This window comes from Acomys minous (assembly GCF_964271855.1).
Source record: "Acomys minous genome assembly, chromosome: 11".
Classification (NCBI taxonomy): Eukaryota; Metazoa; Chordata; class Mammalia; order Rodentia; family Muridae; genus Acomys; species Acomys minous.
The window spans coordinates 50,803,299-50,824,619 of record NC_140492.1 but is presented as its reverse complement, the minus strand read 5'-3'; the positions used below and the strand labels follow the sequence as shown (position 1 = coordinate 50,824,619).

Genomic DNA, 21,321 nt, shown 5'->3' with positions numbered 1-21,321 from the left:
CCCTCTAAGTATCAGATAAGAATAGGCACTGCGGAGAGTGAGACAGTGACAGATAGAGCATTATAATACTCCATCCATCTGGCTCTGCCTATGGAAGGAGGGCGATAAAGAATCAGCGTAGCACACAGCACTAAGTTCCAGGTTACAGGGAGGATTGGATGGCTGGACATAGAGTCGGGCATGGCGAATCTTCTGATCATTTGTGCACAGCTGTAGTATTCTCATTCATCAAATATGAAAATGAACTCCAAAACTATGTGTGACACTAAGGATTGCCCTAAACATGTCCTTCCTTCCACACATCTCTCCAAAACTTGGAGCCCGAACTTTCAATTTTAAAACAATATCTTAAAGATGCTAAGTTGATGCTAGTGATCAGAGGTAATTTTTTTCTTTTGTCTGTGGCTTAGCTAATATCAAGTCATACTGTATTTGCAAAGTGAATTAATTCCTATATTTCAAAAGGTCATTTTAAAGGATAGATTCCACTTGTATTGGTTACCGGAAAAGTTACCAACATGTTTAAACAAACACTGTCATGTCATATGCCAATTGTAATGTGGATGCTAGTAAAATAGAATCCTGTTGTCTAACACATTGGAATAAGAAGTTCCTCTGTCTGTGTAGGTTTCTAGGGTTCCTAGAGAGCCTTGAACCAGTCAGGGAGGGTACAGTTGGTTAGAGAAGACAGCTGTCCTCAGGATGATTCTCACTTCACTGTGAACCCAGGGGGTGCCCTAGGCCTTCCTTACACAGAGTTCTGATCATACTTTGGTATTGATCCAAACCACTTAGTGATGAATACAGGCAGCATCTTCCTTCTACTTAAAGGTCTTAAGTATCTATTATTGTTTGTATGTTTATTATCTTAATACTGACATTTATAACATCTTTCTTCCAAAGTGCTCTCTGGAGTACTATAAAGTGTCAAGTGAAGACAAATGAATGGGAAAGCACTTTGCACTAAACAGAGGAAGAGCCCTGTTGCAACCCAGAAACTACCTTTTCCCTTCTTCCCTGTTTTCTTGGCATAACAGGCCAAATAGTGTTTCAAGTATGGTTTATAGCACCATCACCCTTTCTTTTAATTCACACACACACACACGCACACGCACACGCACACGCACACGCACACACACACACACACACACACACACACTCTTCCATTTCTGGTGCATGACTCTCAATAAAAAATTACAAAAGGTAGTTTTACTTATAATATATGTAATTTTTCTTTTAATATTTAAATTTAAATCTAACAATCCTTATATACAGTTCATTAATAATCTTTAGAAAAACTATTTAGAGCCTTATTTGATACTTAAAATTGTACTTTAAGATATAAAGAAGTTTTAATGTTTAAGTAGATTTGAGTAAGGAAAGGTAAAAGATTGTTGGGGTAAGAGCAGGGATGAAGAGAGTTGAATCAGCAAGTATGTCCTCAGGTGTTTGGATTATTTGACAATTTAAGAATGATACAGAATGAGATGCAATCCACAGCATCTGGAGTTATACTGAACAAATATCAATGACAGGCAGCCTTCAGTGAGTAAGGTCTCAGTGAGTTCAGGGACCTTTCAGATTTTAAGTGCATCCTAAAATGTGTATATTCCTTTTAGGATGAACATCAGAGAATAATTATATTTTACTTATAAACATTAATCTATATGTTTCATTGATCAAAGGATCATATGGTTTCTCTTCTTAGATTTTTTTTTCTTAATGGTGCTGGGGAAAGTGACTGACAAAGGAAACACATTAACTGATACACTTCTCTCTCACAAAGCTTGCTAGCCAATTTGAACAGCCCAATTCCAGGGTGTTTTCCCATCCCATCCCACCCCAATGCTTATCAGCTCCCTGATGCTTATCAAGGATGACCCAATTCTAGATACCCCAAGAGGAAGGATAGAAGGATTCTTGGAAACACACCACAGACACCTTGAGTTATTCATGTCATATATCAGCTTAATAAACCAGCCATCTTGGCTCTTCCTTTACAGTCATGATCATGCAGTGATTTTTCTCCACTTTGCTGCCATGAACTGGTACTTCAGTTGTTTTTGTTTGAGTTACTGAGATAATTTGTGACCCAGCCCTTCCTTCTCTATAGCTATAATACCCAACACCACTTGCAAAATTGTCTAAGAAAACAAAGACTTCATTTCTATTAAAACCTTAAATTCAGATTTTCCTTTTCCTCTCTCTTACGGCCCTTAATCCATCTCTACCCAATTTATCTAGATGAATTTCCTATCATTAAGTAGCCTGCATCCTCGTATTTAATCAGTGTACTTTCTTTTCTACCCTATAACTTTGTTCCATGACGTTGGTGTCCAACTGTAAGCATTTGTTTCTGTGGCAACATTCTTGATTTTTTTTCTCCCACACTCTTTTGTAGCTAATCAATATATAAACCCTTAAAGAACCCATTCCTTAGTCTTCTTTTCTGAGATGAGTTCTTTGTGAAGATGCAAAAAAGATGCTGTATCTTTCAGAAAACCTTCCCTCTGAATAGAGAACTGGGTGGTTTTTCTTATGTGAAGACATTTGTGTACTTAATGGCACACTGCATTGTCATTGTCCCAGTATTCCTTGGATTCTGTCCCAAGACTCTTTTCATACCCAGAGAATATAACAACCTGACCTTTTCTGCCACATTGTGACTTCAGCATCTTACAGTCTTCCATTTTAACTGTCATATACAACATGAAAATGACCTGTCCACTTGCTTGAAATTTCTTGACCTTTGCTTTTCTCAATATTTAAAACCATTACGAATCATATTCAAATCATTCATAAAACTATATATTGGTCTTCTTTCCTGTCAAAGTTCAGATGTTCTTATTACAAGCAAATCTTATCATAGTGACCACAGTGGGTAATTCCTGAAGTCCTTTTGGAATATCATTTACAGAGTGGGTGTGTAGTAAATTCCTATTATTTAATGCAATAACCAAGTGTTATTGCTAATGACACCACAACCCAAAACTCATGTAACTCTACTTTGTAAAACTGTAAAGAATTTGTAGATTGTCAAAGTGTCATTTCTTTTTTTTTTATTTTAGCTTTTTTATTTGGAAAAATGATAATCAAAATGCAGTTGCATACACAATTTCCCTTTACCTTTTTACCTATTAACACATATTCAAAATTACTTTTTAGTAAGCTTGAATAAACAAAATATACCATTTTTGTACATCTGTTTTTGCCACAAAGTCAACTTTTTACCTTGCATGGTGGTTCTCAGAAAATTGGCTGTGTGTGAATGTTTCTTCATGTAGCTTGCCTTGTCCAGCAAAATGAAATATTTTAAATTAACTTTGGATTCAGCTTTCTTTATTCCTGGATCTAGTGGTTTATATTCATTTAAACAATTTGATTTTTTTCTCCTTTATTAATTTATTCTTGTTACATCTCAGTGGTTATCCCATCCCTTGTATCCTCCCATTCTTCCCTCCCTCCCATTTTCCCCTTATTCTCCTCCCCTATGACTGTTCCTGAGGGGGATTACCTCCCCCTGTATATGTTCATAGGGTATCAAGTCTCTTCTTGGTAACCTCCTGTCCTTCCTCTGAGTGTCACCAGGTCTCCCCCTCCAGGGGACATGGTCAAAGGTGAGGCACCAGAGTATGTGAGAAAATAATATCCCACTCTCCACTCTACTGTGGAGAGTGTTCTGTCCATTGTCTAGATCTGGGTAGAGATTTAAGGTTTACCGCCTGTATTGTCCTTGGCTGGTGCCTTAGTTTGAGCAGGACCCCTGTGCCCAAATCTGCCTATTATAATGTTCTACTTGTAGGCTTCTAGGACCCTCTGGATCCTTCTACTTTGCCATTCTCCCATGCTTCTCTCATCTAGAGTCCCACTAGAATGTCCTCCCCTCTGTCTCAGTTTCCATTTCTTAATGGCAAGGTGCTCAATTTATCACAAGAAAAATAATTTCCCCACCTATAAGCTGTATGTGCTAAGCATTATAACAGGTGTCAGTATTCAACCGTCTCAGATTAGTTGATGCGTAGGAGTATTCTGACTCCAGAAGTAATAGATCATGTTCTCCTTCTCTGAGATGCCTGTGTCATCCTCTTTCACTGCCTTGTGATGTCTTGCTTCCCTCTTGTCCTCTCAATACTGCTCCAAACCGTGCTTTTCTCTCTGAGTTGTTCTTTCACACACCTTTTCACCTCTCAAAGATCTCTCTAGCCCTCACATATAAGCCAGATATTTCCTGACCAAAGCTTTCCTCTAACTTAACTGTCCTAAACAGTGAATATCAGCCTGTCCCCATTGCTTCCAAACATCACAGATGTCTGTCATGGCCGATCATCAGCCCAAGGACACCCCAGGATCAATACTTGTCATGCTTTCTTGACATAGGGAAAGGGAATGCCACAGAAGACAATAAATTTAAGTGTTTGCTGCTATAGAATAAAAGCTCAGTGAAAATTATGACAAATTGTTTTGAACATGGGTATTGCAAATATTTACTATATGTATCAGAAAGAATCTATATGTTCTTTTCTCTAATGTCTGTATTTGCTTATTCATGGGTGTGCTGTATTTAAAAGTCACTATTTCTCTATTCTTAATTGATGCCTGACACTCAAATAAGACACCAGTATAAAACCTTTTAGGAGCTGGGCTATCTCTAAGTATTTAAGAGTGCTTGTTGCTATTGCCAAAAGACCAGAGTTCAGTTCCCAGCACCCACAGCAGGCAGCTCACAACTCCCTGAGATCCAAAGCCTTCTACTGGTTCCATGGGCACCCACACAAATATACAGAGACTCAACGCAGATACATATAATTTCAAAACTGAAAATAAATCTTTGAAACATTTTGAATATGATTTGTGTATTGATTTCCTATCCTAAGTATCTGATGTCCTCTTCCTTATGCAAGTAGATATTATGAGTTAATGAATTAAGATTATGCACACCATTTCCATATGTAAAATTTGGATCTTAAAGTATCATTACAAATTTTTGGCCAAAGAGCTGTACTTTGTGTCAGGAGAAATAAAGTTACTATAGTACACTTACATTAATAGTGTCCTCTTGAAATTAGAAATGTACTGAACATAGGATGCTTCTTGTATAATAACCATAGTTCTACAGAAGTTGCAGCTCTAAGTCACTCACATACAAGTATAACTTATTATTATATTTCTATTTCCATCCATGAAAGAGTGGACATATTCATTATGAATGGGGCAACGTGGGAGGGCGAGATCGTGAGCAAATAGCCACATCTGTATTCGATTGCTTGTAGAAAACGTGAAGAGAGAAAAAGAAAATAGTGCCAGGCAGTGAAACGGTGAGGGCTCCTATGCCACATCTCCTTCTCACAGATTATCTGATACTCCGAGATCCTGGAAACTCACTCTCTGGCTGAGAGCCCCCTTCTCTATGTAAATAGTGGCTAAGGCTTGCTTTTTCCTACTGACCTCTATTGCCTGTATTTTCGCTTTTTTGTTTTGGTTTGTTTTTTTTTTCTTCTTATTGGCTTATAAGCTTGTCCTAGTTAGGTTCTGCTGTTAACTTCACACGCCTGAAAAGAGGGAACCCCAGCTGAGGAATGCCCCAGCTGTCGGCATGTCTGTGGGACATTTCTTGACTACTAATTGATGGAGGACCCAGATCATTAAAGGCAGTGCTATCCCTGGGCAGGTGCGCAAAAGATTAAGATCCTGCAATTATTAGTCAGGAAGCCTGATATAGTGTAAATGATGCTGTCTAGGAGTTGAGGTCTGTGAATACTAGTCTCAGTGCTTCCGAAGAGCTCTATCAACTCTCCATCTCAGCTGTAAAACGGTAAAGAGGCATGCAGGGAGATGCCCCAGAGTCCCTATAGCTTTAACATTGTGATGTTTCTCTAATTGCATACACTTCCTGATTTTCCTCCAATTTCATATGTGACCTTACAGGTTTGGAATCTCAGAGTGATTTTTCTGACAACTGAGGTGATTCTCTCCCAGAATTGTGTGGTAAAGATAACCCATGAAATTACATGTGTCGCTCTGCACTGTGACCAACAAATCCCTATAACCACACAAAACATATGGCTAGTGCATGTTTTTTTATTTATTTATTTTTTCTCTTATTCCAGTTAAATAAGGCACCGTGATACCTCAATGTATAACCAGCAGAGGGAGACAAGTTCAGATTATTTTTCTTCTCAAAAGAGAAATCAGTTAATTGCTATCAGGATATGCATTTGTAAAAGTCAGAATGAAATTCATTATCAGCAAACAATTATCTTGCTTACATGCTACATAAACATGCTGAAGTTACACAAACACAGAGTAGAGAGGGGAAGAAAACAAAAATTATGGGGAAAGAGCCAGACTTCCACGTCAGAGACAGCCTCTCTTTAAATAATGTCACATTCCTATGACAACTACCTAAGCGTGCCCATCTGGGAGTGCAAGCTATTTGGATATCAATTGAGGAGCTAGCCCAGAGTTTTAAAAGTAGAATTTCAAATTTTCCCCTAAAAATTACCTTTTTAAAAAGTCCACTTTCCCATTTTTAGTAGCTAAGACTGTCAGCAGAAAGAAAATAGAAGGAAGAGGCCTCCTTTGCCCTTTCTTTTTCTTTTCCTCCCATACCCAATTAGTTGACAATTCCCATCAGTTTTTAGGTGACATTCTTCTCAAGCCTTTTGCTTCCCTTTTTCCCCACTGTCACTGTACTGTAGCCTGCTTTTGTCATGTCTCGCTTTTGCTCTTTTAGAGACTTTATAACAGGCCTTTTCTGACTGTAGCTAGCCCCAGTGTATCACCCACTCCGTGGCCAGTTAGTTATCTTCCTAAAACACAGATCTGATTATGTCACTCCCTTGCTCAAAGTTTTTAATGGTTCCCTACTGCATACAGAATGAAGGTCAAACTCATTAACATGCCTGTCAAGCACTTCAATGACCCTCACTTTAAAAAAGTTATTTTCCACTTTAACTTTTTTCCAATATCCCCCTGCCCTGCTACACACCTTTCTACAACTTGTCTTCTTGGTTAATGGAAGTTTGAGCAAAGACCTTCTCTTCTTAGCATTTTTTTTAAGGAATAAAAAGGTGTACATGGTTGATAATGTTTATCTTTCTCATTATGACTCCAACTTCGACTCAGGCTTCTGATTGGCTTCCTTGTTGTCCTTTCTACCACTAAGATGGCTAGTAGGTCTCCTCGCTCTTTCAGAACCTATCATAGCTCCCTAACTATGAGATAAAACACGGCCGCCTCTTCAATTCATTTAGAACTTTTCATTAGACAGAACCCTGAACTTCAGACAGATCTTGGATCGCCATGCTTCATTCCAGGCTGGTTCACAGGGCTAACCTCTGCAAAGGGCCGTACTGCCCTCTCCTCCTGCAGGCATCCTATCTTATCGTTATCTCCAAGAAGCCCTCTGCCTTATCTTCTTTGAGTTGTTACCTTTGATTCTGCTCTTTCATAACGCAGTATCTGTTCACTGCCCCCTCGCTCCCTGCCACAGAGTACTCACATGGATGCACTGTATTGGCTTCACTAAAGATGAGTAGTCTGGGTTGTCCTGTGTTTCAGTGCTGATCAAAACCAAGGAAGAGTATGGACGTATGTACTCACTAACTTTGGCCTTTCTCTGTGTTGGAGAGCCTGTTAGAAAAGCCTGCTCGAGCCGGGCGTGGTGGCGCATGCCTTTAATCCCAGCACTCGGGAGGCAGAGGCAGGCGGATAGCTGTGAGTTCAAGGCCAGCCTGGTCTACAAACCGAGTCCAGGACAGCCAAGGCTACATAGAGAAACCCTGTCTTGAAAAAAAAAAAAATAGAAAGGCCTGCTCTAAAACTGTACATCATGTTTGTCTCTCTCAAGGGAGGACTTTTAATGTAATTCATTCCTGAGAACCACACTAGGGAAGATCCCCACTTTTGTGTAACAGTGAAGTCACTGGCCTCAGCATAGTAACTGCTACTGGGTGGTTTCATATATTTAATAATAATGCTTACAAATGTTCTAATATGTAGCAACTGACTGATGAGCCTTGTGAGCTCCTTTCCTCTATTCTAAGCAAGGGTTCTACATTCGTTTCTGAAAGCAGAGAGGGCCAAGAATGTAAATGATAATCTAGAGAGGAAAAGAAGATACTTTGAAGCATGCACACTTCCGGGACTCCTGGGGTAATATAATGACCCAGCACCACACTTGCCCTGCAGCTCAATATTGTCAGCAAGCTCCGGAGAAAACATATTAGCATTATTAACATGGCATGTAGCCTCAAGATATTTAGCTAGGCATTCCATTCAAATTTAACAGGTTAGCTATCACCTGGAAAATAAATAAAGATATGAAAAACATATTAGTACAGTTTAGATACTGTATGACATCTATCTATCATGCTATGTATTTATTATTCTTTAACAAAATCTTTTTTTTTATACAGATAGTCTATTAACATATAAGAACCATAATTAAGGGCATGCAGCATTTACACTTGGCAAGCAACAACTGAAACACTTTATTTATTTATTTATTTATTTATTTATTTATTTTTGTATAACTGATATTAGTGGCAGTTTATTTGACTTCCTGTCCACCTTCTTCATGATGAGTGGTAACGTTTCACAGGTATACAGCAGAATTAAACCAATTCAGGGAGGAGAAATGCTCACCTGAGGAAAGCAGAGCTGACAAAGGAAGAATACAGACTCTTGGGGAGGGACCTTCCATCCTGAGCCAATCTAGTCGATGTCATCTTCCCTTTATCTCAGTGTCACCCATTAGTTTGCACTGAGTAACTAAGTCATCCTTCTATTTGATTCTCCATTTCCATTGTAGCTTTTAGATAATGCGTTATCTATATTGTATTCTTAACACTCTTTGTAAAATGTCAATCAAATTATTTAAATCCCTTGTTGCAAGCCTTTGACCATTTACATTACTAGAATGAAAATTAACTTCCTAATCTTGGAGTTGTTCATTATATCTTTTTAATTTTTAATTTCTTCCATTTCTTTTCTACTACACACAGCGACGTGCATATAAACTGTTCTTTAGGTTTATTGTCATCCTTTATCCTGAAGGGAAATAATGTATGCATTCCTATTTTAGTACCTTTAACAAGCCAATTTTTGTAAACACAAAGAGATCTTTTTATGATATTATCATGTCTACTTTAGCATGCTTTAGGATTTAGCTTCAAGCTAGGTTTGTTTACATATATTTCCATCACCATATCCGTAGCCCACTTAAACTTTGCCACCCATACTTTTTTCCATAGGTTTTACTTTGCAAATGGTAGGAATACATTTCCTTGTTTAATATATATTTTGGTGTCTAGGATGAAAATGCTATGAGATCAGAGTCTTGGTGTCTCTAAGTCACTATCATGCCAGTGAATACATAGTGAATGAATGAATGAATGAATGAATGAATACGTTTAGACTTCATTTTTGAGAAAGGAACTGCGGACCTGTGTCTATTCTTCCTCATTCCTCCTTTACCTCTTTTCTGATTGTAGAAATCCAATTCAGTACAGCAGCCTCAGAGAAAGGGTAGGATCTTCCGAGTGTTGCTGTACTGGAGCAACTGTATCTTGCTCTTCTGGATGTATCGTGTTCTCCATCTTCCCAGATCCTGCAATATTCTTCCCACTGTGTGAAAGGAATCTTGATAGAGAAGAAGCAGTATAGATACAGCACTACTTGGACATTGTTATCTCCTTGTGGATGGTGGCCATACTGTCAGAGCTTAAAATCTAAGAAAAAAAGATGAGCCCAAGGCCACTGTGGGCTATTAAAAAAGATGGTGTGGTGTGTACTGTTGTGCGCCGGTGTGCCTGTGTGTCGGTGGCTGTGAGTCCAGATATGTTTATGAGCAACCAAGAGCAGAAGTGAAATGTAGAGTTACGAGTAGCAGCTGAACACTTTCTAAGACCTTGTGAAAACTGGGACACATCCAAGCACTGACGCCTATAAAAATAGAGCAAGTGAGCAAAATCCACATTGTTAGAAGCAGAGGACTGATTTGATAACAATGAACGATGGCATTCACTAAAAGCAAACCTTAGACTGATTTTTGTGTTAGGGGTTTTATATCATTGGAAGGAGATGAGGGGAAAAGGGACATTGTTTAACTGACTTGAGGCTGACTTGTTTTTTGAGGCAGGAAGACACATATGAGTAAAGTTAAATTTAAAGGTACCAGATTCCAATGAGAAGTCACAACATAACGCCATACCCATAGGCATAAATTAAAGTACATGAACATTACTAGTTTGTAATGAAATCAATGAGATTATGATAGCAGGAGTCCTGAGGAGAGGTTTTTAAAAAAAAATAATTTTGCATTTCTAGCTCATACAGAAATGCTAATTCTACTTATGAAAGTATAGTACAGACATGGTATTATTATGATTAAGACCTTACAACTGTAGAAATGTAGAATGGTTCATTAATAATGTTACAGACAGGTTTAGCATAAAATGTGAGCAATGTAGCCAAATAATTAGTTGTACATTTCAGGCTGCATCTGGATTTTATGTGAGCCTGTTACCTTACCAAGCTAAACAGAGGAATAAACACTTCATGCTTCTTAGAGTACTCAGATGTGAGCCAGTTTTTGTTTTTCTTGCAGCATTTGTCCCAGGAGAGTGCCAGAACCTTCTAAAGCCTCTTTTTGAAAGGCAGTATGTTATTTTAAAGTAGTAGTTAAGATCATCGTACGTCGGTGATGATGGCTGTTTCACATGGCTAACAGCCATACTTGCCTCACAAATTACCCAAGTATGTTCATTTTTGCCAAGCTGCTCACAAGCGTGTGCCTGGTGGTTCTGAAAAAATAGCCAGTAGACCTTTCCGAAAGGCATCTATGTGTTTCTCTCTCGATATTTCTAGGGTGAGAAGTAGTAGCAGAGTTAATAGCAAGGTAGTTTGGAGGGGAGTGACCCTAAAGGTGAGATGTATTATCCAGTTTTACACTCTATTGATATATCAGAAAGTAGGAGATTACACAAGGGGGAAACCAGGGCTCAGTGAGGGAGTGAAGAGAGAATCGTTTGAGAGACCCCTTGCTCTGTGAATGCTGTTGTTTATACTGTGGTGAAATGGCAAAGCTAACCATCCTCCCATTCTTATATTCAATAATCATAAAGCTCTCCATTGGAGGCAAGTGTTAGGAGAAAGAAGTTCCCGATGTTTTGTCTGTATGTGAATTCCATTGAATGACTTACATAATAAGCCTCATGGCTAAAATTCTTGTTGAATTAGACTGAATTGCCGCACATTCTACATTAGAGATCTTCTAAACTGTGATCTCTCTTTAAAGATGGTGCTTTAATAAAAGGTGAAAGATTTATACAATCTGATACCCTATGAGCATATACAGGGGGAAGAAGTCCCCCTCAGTCACAGTCATAGGGGAGGGGAGTAAGGGAAAAATGGGAGGGAGGGAAGAATGTGAGGTTACAAGGGATGGGATAACCATTGAGATGTAATATGAATAAATTAATAAAATAAAATTAAAAAAAATAAAGATGGTGTTTTACCTCATATGCTTATAGCAAGTCAACTACGTTAAACCAAGGTTTCCCCAAGAACCAGACTAAGCCTAATGAAGTATTTTTTATTGTTTTTAAATTTTGTTACGATTTAGATTGCATCCCACTTGTTATCACCTTACTTATATATTCCCATTCCCACCCTCCTTCCCTCTTCCACCTCACTCCCCTCCCCTAGACCTCTGACAGAAAGGTAACTCCTCCCCCACCATAAGACCTCTCAGTTCTCACCCAGATAGCCTCCTTCCCGTTCCTCTGTGTGCCAAGTGATCAAATCAAGGTCACCAGAGTTCATGTTGGGCGTCAGTCTTCACTCCACCTACAGCTGTGGAGAATGAGCTGCCTATTGGCTAGATCTGAACAAGGGGTCTAGGTTCACTGAATGCATGGCCCTGGGTTTGTGCCACAGTTTGTGTAGCAGCCCCCAACAACCTAGATGCCCCTCAAGTGAAGAATGGATGAGAAACTGTGGTACACTTACACATTGGAATACTACTCAGCTATTAAAAACGAGGAAATCGAAATTTGCAGGCAAATGGATGGAACTAGAAATGATCATCCTGAGTGAGGTAACCCAGTCCCAGAAAGACATGCATGGTATATACTCACTTAAATAGATATTAGCCCAACATAGATGTCCTCTGAGAGACTCCACCCAGTGGAGGAACTGGACAGATGCTGGAACTTGCAGTAGGGCTCTGGGCTGAGTGCAGAGAGTAGGATAGAATACTTTGGGGTTGGAAGGACCCAGAGGGTTCAGAAGATTAATGAAAACTAAGCCAAAACAAAACAAACTCTTGTTTTTGTTTTTTTCTATGCAAATATGTACTTATGATTTTATCTTCTTAATTAGGTTAACTATTTCTATCTTAGTTATAATCTTGACTAGTGTAGTATATCTTTTTCTTAGTGAGGCTATGGAGAAAACTGCCAGATATGATTGATTAACTACAAAGTCTACATTCCTACTCCTGTGAATTATCTTGCGCATTGTATGTCAAACATTGCTCCAAACACCTTCTAGTAGCTCACCTCATGCTAGTAGATAGAAATTGGTATAAGAATTAGTTAATAGTCACATGTTGGCATCTTTCACAAATAATAAACTACTATGATACTATACGTCACTTTGTTCTGAAAAAAAAAAATAAACTCTTCCCTTCTTCAGACAAAATCCTGTCAACTGATAAGAGGCATTGCGTCTAATCCTTCTTCCCAGAGCCTCTAGGAAAACACTGAGTCCTCCATGGCCAATACCACTTACCTATCATGGTCTATGGAATTAAGGCATCCTGCTAGATCTCTGCCATATATATATATATATATATATATATATATATATATATATATATATATATATATATATTCACCTTTTGACACTAAAGGAACACTGTAGAACATGAGAACATACCCTATATCTAAGTCATTGTGTAAAGAAATCATTTATTTCTGAAAGCAAAAAGATCCTTGGCAGGAATGGTCAAGCCTGTTTGCAATGTATGGGAAGACAGAGTGTTCTTTACCCTGTGATCTTGACATCATTCCTTTTAGCATGCTAAATTCATTTTCCCCCATTCACATTGAGAATTACAGAACTCGTGATTAAGCTAACCACTTTATCTAACCATTTCTTCACTAATAAAATGAATTCAAACTTTCAACAGCTAAGTCACAAGCCAGCCAGGGATCTTTCCAGGCTTCTTAGACTGCTTGTCACCACTGACAGAGGACATCTTGATTTACGTGAAATTAACTCACAGTACAAATAAGAGTAAAGACTGTATAAACTTTGAATCGGGACAACTCTGATTCCAATACTTGAAAATGTCTTCTTCAATGTCTTAATTTTCTCACATAATCTACAATAGTTCATATACCTTTAAACTGATAAAAATGCTGCCAAAAATAAAAAAATGCTTTGAAATTCTAGGATACAAGGCAAATGCCAGTACTGTGAAAGCTTCCTTAGGGCTTGTGCTCTGGTGAGGTTTGATACGAATTGTGTAGATTATTCCTTTTACTTTTTTAAAGCTAACCATATGTCCTGGTTGGTTTAGTCAGCTTCGTAGGACCTTAGTCATATATGGGAAGTGAGATTCTGAACTGAGAAAATGGCTCCTTCCATGTATGCCATTAGGCATGTCTGTGGGGTATTGGTGTAGAAGGTCCCATACCACTGTGAGCAGTATCACCCCTGGGCAAGATGGTCCTGGGTTGTATCAGAAAACAGGCTGAGCAAGCCATCAGGAGCTTTTGTTCCTGCCTCGAGATTCCTGTCCTTACTTCCTTCAATAGTAGACTATGGTGTGGAAGTATAAGCCAAATAAGCCCCTTCCCCCCAGGTGGTATTTTTGTTTGTTTGTTTTAAAGCAGTAGAAAACCTAAGGCACAATGTAAATTATATATATATATATATATATATATATATATATATATATATATGCCATAGATGTGTGTGTGTGTGCGTGCGCGCATGGGATATTTATGACCAGAAAATGGTCCAGAGTGGGGACCGACCAAATGGAACCTCCCCATCTGGGGTTTCCTCTACGGATGTTGAAGAATCACAGTGATGACTCACTTTTGTTGGGACTTTACAGTTGCCCTTGTAAAATTTCCTTGCTATGACAGGGAAAACAGTTGAAATCCAAGTGTTGCTTGTGCCAAGAAACCAAAAGGAGACCAAGCATGAGGATGCTATGGGTCTGACAGTGTTTTGCTCTCTCAAATCCAGAAAGAGTCTAAATACCTGTTCCTCCTTTGGATTGGAGAAGTGAGTCTTGTGATGTCAACAGTAGGAAAATAAATGGCTACAATTTGATTCAGGACAGAGAAGTCTTCAGCTGACCCATGAGGGAGCTGTCTGGCATTGAAAGACTCTCTAAAGTGTGACTAAGGTGTTATCTCCTTATAGACCTCAACCTCACTACTTGGTTGGCTCTCTGTGTAGGAGTGACAAATCTTGGTATCTGGTTTTGCTAGAGTGCTGTCTGTAGACTTAGATCTCCTTGTAAAGGACAAACTTTTGGGTCTACTTCCTTGTATAGGAACATTTTGAAAAGCAAGTGGCCTTAGAAAATGGTGCGTTAACTGCAATGTACCATTTGAGTGATAATCCCAAAGCCCATCACTCATGTGTCTGCCTGTGGGTTTCCTAGGGAGTGAGGTTGATTTGGGGATCAAGGATCAGCTGCTGAGGCTGGCACTTGGGAAAGACAAGACAAGCATTCACTCCCCAGACAATCCATCTTTCATAAGGGGGTTTCAGGAGGGGGAAGGGATGAAGTGAGGAAGATAAAATAAACTTTCTAAATTCTTCAGGAGGGGAGAAAGAGTGGATGTCATGTGAATATGGGAAGCCATTTGTCAGGGCTATAAAATCAACTTTGGCTTTCAATTTGAGACTCAGCCAGGCCAGTTTCTTCTGTACTTCTCATCTTTCTAGTCCAATCTGCTGTGTGCCCTCCTATCCATGTGTATGTAGCTCCATTTGTCAAGGTTTGCATCTCTTTCATGCCATGCCTTCCCTCTTCTTTCCTGGACCTTTTCGCCTGTCCTCCTGTATCTTAAGTCCATCTCCCCTTCCCTGTCCACAACAGTACCTCTGAACCCCATCCCCTCCTCTAAGGAAATCAGCCAGGCCTCAGATGGAGCTGTTGTCCTGACAACCCAAAGGCTCATCAGGCTTTCATTGAGGCTGGCTGTTGTTGAAGGGGGCAGTTGTGCAAAGCAAGGGGCCACGCTGAGGGGAGGGAGGAGGGGAATGACGCGGCAGGGCTGTTGAAAACCAGCAGGGTAGGGGGGAGGTGCTGAGTAGAGAGAGAACGCTCTAGGGGCTGGAGGGAGAAACAGGGAAGGGAGGAGGGGGGAGAGAGCTCCTGGGTTGCCGCTGCGAGAGGCTGTTTCTTTACTCTCCCTGGCAGGCTCTCCTGCTGCCTGGGAAAGTGGGTTACAGAGGGAAGAAGCTCAGCCCAGACGCTGGCAGAGAAGCAGCCAGCCACAGAGAGTCTAACGAAGCACCCCTGCCATTGACAGTCGCCTCCTCATCATTAAGCATTTTATATTTGCACTCTTCCTTCGGAAAATTTGTTCCTCCACTTTCTCCCCCACTCCTGCTTGGATTTGATGAGGGCTTTGTTAAGTCTCCGAGGGGAAAGAGACTGAGCGAGGGAAAGAGCCAGGCAAAGTGGAAGAGAGTGAGCGCTGGACCCGCCCGAGCAACCTTGGCAGTGGCTGCAAGCCCCGCGCGCTAGAGCCCCTCTCTGTGGCCAGCAGCGCGCACACGCGAGTCCACCGCGGACCAACTCGCCGAGGCCACCATGGTCGGGAGAGTTCAGCCTGATCGGAAACAGTTGCCGCTGATCCTACTGAGACTGCTCTGCCTTCTTCCCACAGGACTGCCAGTTCGCAGCGTGGATTTTAACCGAGGCACGGACAACATCACCGTGAGGCAGGGGGACACGGCCATCCTCAGGTAGGGCTTGCGGGCAAACAACTTTTCTGATGTCTATGTGTCTCGTGTGTGTGTGTGTGTGTGTGTGTGTGTGTGTGTGTGTGTGTGTGTGTGTGTAAAATATTGAACTCCAGCCGCCCTGGATTTACGGGCTTCTGGTGTGTGTGTGTGTGTGTGTGTGTGTGTGTGTGTGTGTGTGTGTGTGTGTCCCTTCGGGGAACAAAAATCAAGGGAATTTGGTCTCTGTCAAGAACTGATGGTGCTGGTGGAATGTTGTTCGATTCTTTGAACGCTGTTTTTTCTAATCAAGAAAGCAGAACTTCATCTATGGCATTAGTGGTATTGGGCTGTATTCAGCTGTGGTAATTGCTCACACTTTGCTCTTAGAGTTTTGTTGAGGTTCCTAGATTCAGACAGGAGAGTTGTTGAGTTATGGCTCTCAAAGAGTGGTGCACAAGGCTGCATTCTCCTTGTTCGTGTGCGTATGTATGTGCGTGTGCGTGTGTGTGTGTGTGTTGCTCAGCAAGGCTCAGTCTGCCCTAGCAGTAGCTCTGATAGAAGACTTTCTGTAAAGATCTCTGAATTGACATCGTAGGCAATAAATCAATCTTACAACTTTGGATGATTACAGAGGCTTTTTTGGAATGTGGATAGAAATCAACACAAGGATGAAGAGAAGGGGAAAAAAAGGATCTAGCCTAATGGAAAGCTGTTAAGAATAGAAAACTTAAACACAGAGGTGGAGAAGGCATTAACCTGGCATTACATTAGATACTACAAATTGATTATTGAGTTCAAAGTCTTCTGCTTATGCAGCTCTGCCAAACTCTGCAATATAATTTGGGATGGAAATTTGGAAAAGCATCCCAAGTCCTTGAGAGTGTGACCCTTCTAAGGTAGAGAGACTTAGATGGTACATAGTCATTACTCTATTTCCTTAAGTCTCAAAGCCTCTTCCTGTATATTCTACCTCCTCCCCCTCCCCAGCTTGACTCGACTCTCTGGCAGATAATAACTGAAAAAGAGGAGGAAAAAAGAAAGTGTCCTCCTTGGAGATCTTTTAAAATCCCATTTCCTCCAAATATAATGGCCCAGTGTTGGTGTGTCTATCTAGGTAATGTTGCTGGTTGTGGCAATAAAAAACAGTATGCCATAGAAAATCAAGCTCTAATCTGTGTGCAAGAAGCTGATAGTGCATAAACCCCGGGGCATCAGGGAGCAGTTCTGTGGCAGAGCTGCCGACAGCAGCAAAGTTTTCTTTTCTTTTCTCAGAAATAAATTCGGTTGGCTGTCACAGAAGGTCCTGCTTTGGGATCTCTGGCCTTGTTAGAGATGAAAGTGTGTGCGGTATGATACCGTGTGTGTTGTGTGTGTATGTTATATGTACATGTGTTGTTTCAGATGGTAAAAAGTAAGCACGTGATAGTGTCTGAGTATTTCTTTCTTCATTTCCCCAGCTTTGAGTGACTGTGAATCCCAAATACCCCTCCTAGCCAAAGCCGACTTCTCTTCCCCTGGTAGCTCTCCAGCCTTGTAAACCTGCATGTGTGATTTATCCGCACGGAGTAATACGATTTATAGAGTAATTTATCTGTTTGCAAAGGGATTTGGACATAATGCAGAAAATATTTTTGCAAACACACAAGCATGCCGTCTGACTGACATTCATATTTCCTAACACCATTAACCCTTTACTAGCAGCCAAGCTGGATGTTTATGCTTGCTCTAGAAGTGATTTGTTTTCCCGGATCAAAAGGTTGAAGCCTTGTCTATGAAACTTTTGATTTAAATTTTTGGAAAGTTGGCGATGTCTTTGTAAGTCCACATCACCTGCATCCTAAGGTATAGTCTGAGAAGCATGCACATGTTAATCAGGTGAACAAATGGATTCTGGCACTTTTATGTAGTGTTCGAATAGGAGTCAATATCTATGAGAGGCCACCCCATTACATAAATATCTGCTGGTGATAGAGATGTGCTTTTGCATGACAACTGCTCAAAGAAAATGGAGTTGTTGTTTTGTTCAGTATCATACTTCATCAGATATTACAGGGTAGAAATAGAATCTGCTGTACAAGGTAGCAAGTGTGGCATCAGGTAAATCTCATGGATGGGGAAGATCAGACACACAGCATGCACATAAGTCACCCATGGGCAACCATTGCTTCTACCAACCTCACCTAACACAGTCTCCTCTCTATTGCTTTGAGTGAGGTCTCTCCAGCTCCAGCTCCATCAGAAGTAACTGTGGGGAGAGTTACCTTTGTTTTCTCAGCTGACCCTTTTTCTCACTCTCTCTAATGGGATCCAGTCAGCTTTGTGGGTCAGTTTCCAGCTGAAGAACAGTGCTACTGCTTGCTGGTTGCAAGGCTAGCCTGGGAAAGGCATGCTTCCACTTTAAGTGTGACATTTTGCTGGGAGTGCGAGCTTCCAGTGCAGGAGAGGAAGGAGAACTCAATTCATTGGCAGCCACAGTAGATGCTTGGCACTGAGGAAGCGAAATGGCAAGAAGAGAAAAATCCTCTCTTAACTGAGTGTGTGGCCCTGCATAATTTGAAATAGCAGTAAGAGACAAGGGAGGCTTGTAGTTCTGATGGTTCAATGACAAGAACTTAGCTGATGAGTCTCCAAAACATTTTACTTTCTTGTTTTCATAAAGCAAGAGTTTCTGTAGGAATTTAGGACTTGGTCCTAATTTTTTAAATAATATAATCTTTGGTGCAATTGTGCGTTGTGTTAAGGAAGTGATCAATCTCAGTCAAATTCTATAAATTCTTTTTGAAAAAATAAAAGTAAATTGTAAAATTATGACCGAACACAGGAGATAGCTCACCTACTCCTGCCTAACCTGGCTGCTTCTTGGAGAAGAGTTCAAGCCGTCAATGAAAACTTTTATGAAAACCAAAATACCACTTCAGTTCCCAAGATAAGGACTAAAATATGGTCCCCAGGTCTGTAGGGCAGCAGCAGCACAGTGCCTGGAGTGCCTTTCCAGATAGAATGAATGTGAATTCACCTGTAGACTGTTCTGCATAAGAGCATGTGACATATACTTACTTCTGGGCCTTTACTCATGATGCAGACTTAAGGTTGCTGCTTCTGCTGTTGTTGTTGTTTGTTTGTTTGTTTGTTTGTTTGTTTTAAGCAGAGCCCACCTACTTCACTGCTTTAATAAAGGAGTTTCATCAACTGTTAGAAGAAGTTCTAGTCCTGGTCTTAGTAAACATTTAACTTGAACACAGACGTCTATTGTTGTTTACACTTTTAATTTTTTTTTAATTTTTATTTTTTGGTGGGTGGTTGTTTATATTTGAAGGATTGAAACACATGCGCCTCTCTTGCTAAATCATAGACAAATGGAAATAGATGGTATTCCATAACAAACTTTTAAATTATGTCATTTTTATGGCCACACTGACCACTTTTTCAATATTAGCAGCATATTCTGGAGAGATATTGGTAGGGTACTAGATCTCAGACAACGACAGTGACTGCATGAAATGTGTTTATTATTGTGCACCTGCTCATAAAGTATCATTGTAAACACTCATATGCGTACACAGATGGAGATATAATATAAGTGTGCACATGGTAAAATGTAGAATCCACCAGCAATGTGATTGTGACTAATCTAAAATTGAGATATTGAACAATATTTATAATTCCATCCCTTTTTTGATGTTTGTGGGACATCAGAGTGTTTTGATGATGACATTTTCCTCTTTGAAATGAAAATATATCCAATAAACATATGGTATTTTGAAAGAAACTAAGCGGCAACATGAAGGATGCCTAATTTTTGTTTTTTAGGATTTTAGGTGTTTACTTTCCTCTTTGTTTCTGTAATAAGAGACAGGGGGAAAACAACAAAAAAGATGCAATTATTTGACAATAAAATGTAATAAATCTTGCTCAAATTCAAGAGAAAACATGAGTCCTCTTAAGGCATCTGGAACGCCCACATTCTCTAAGAAAGTGTCAACACTCAAACAAACTCCTGGCACAATATGTGGACTTCTGTCTCTCTCTCTCTCTCTCTCTCTCTCTCTCTCTCTCTCTCTCTCTCTCTCTCTCTCTCTCTCTCACTACTTACAATTCACTATTTGAAAACGAAATTTGTGGGCCCACAGTGAGAGTCTGACCATTATGAGCTTTCCTTCCTCTGTAGCTAAGTCACTAAAGGTAATCAAAATTTATTGGCTATCACTAATAATTTAAGGATCATCCGTTGCCCATAAAACCCTTCATTAAATATATGTTGTAAAGAATGGAGCTCAACATGCTGTATATCATCTTGCATTATGGCATTTTATAGACATTTTACGAAAGAATGTTTATGCACCCTCGAATTATACTTGTTTGTTGTCATTTATGGCCCTAGACCCAAAACAGACAAAGCTCATGAGACAAATGCAAACTGAACCTTCGCATTTCCGTAAATGTTGAAAACACGAGTGTATGTATAAATGCGCATACAACGTAAAGGGAGGGCAGTTTTTCTGGCTTATGTAATCTTGACTTCAAGTGAATTGTACAACTCTGGTGATTCATGCGCTAAGTCAGTTGGTGAGGGTTCAGCCTTTGTGCTTCCCAAAGTCGATCCTGCATAACAGCAAACTCACTTGGGCCAAAACGGATTAGAGCACTTTGTTGTGGTCACCGCTAGTTTCAAGTGCAAACAGCTGTGACTCAACTGATAGGAAGTGAATGTGCGAGTCCCTCTTTGCCATCACCTGAGGCTTAGAGATACCTTTTCTCCATGCTGTTACATGTCGGTTTCAGTGGATGGTCCTTTTCTGTACATGTATTGCCTGTGAGTTTCCAAGATTCATAAGACCTAGGTTCTAAATTTGGGTCTCTCCTTGTAGGCTATGACTTTTGAGCAAATCCCTGAATTATTTTGAGCTGCACTTTTCAAATTTGTGAATCCTGAAACTATTTTAGTTTCCGTACAGGGTTATTTTAAGAAGCTCACAATAGGTTAAGAAGGAAAGTTTGTTGAACTATGAGGTGCTGCACACTAGGACCCACTCGTGTTCCAGTCATACCCAATAGCCAGATGTTTAGTTTTTAGGAAACAACTGTATAAAGACACTGTTGCTTGAACTGGAGTGCTTGAGGCAATGGCTCTCATCCCGTGGGCCGCGACTCCTTTGTACATTGAAATAACCTTCTCACAGGGGGGTAACCTAAGACCGTCAGAAAACACAGATATTTACATTATTATTCCTAACAGTATCAAAATTATAGGTATGAAGTAGCAACAAAAATGATTTTATGGTTGGGGAACACCACAGCAGGAGGAAATGTCTTAAAGGGTCACGGCTTTAGGAGGCC

At 40.1% G+C, this 21,321-nt stretch overlaps 1 protein-coding gene across 3 annotated transcripts in view; it reads left to right on the top strand.

Moving 5' to 3' along the window:
- LSAMP (limbic system associated membrane protein) overlaps positions 1–21,321 on the top strand; it is a 2,140,464-nt gene that overhangs the window by 1,487,056 nt on the left and 632,087 nt on the right. For all 3 annotated transcript variants that reach the window (XM_084800474.1, XM_084800476.1, XM_084800475.1), the window contains one exon: positions 15,927–16,005. In XM_084800474.1, the coding sequence (XP_084656600.1) occupies positions 15,927–16,005 (79 nt within the window). The remainder of the gene's footprint in view (positions 1–15,926; positions 16,006–21,321) is intronic.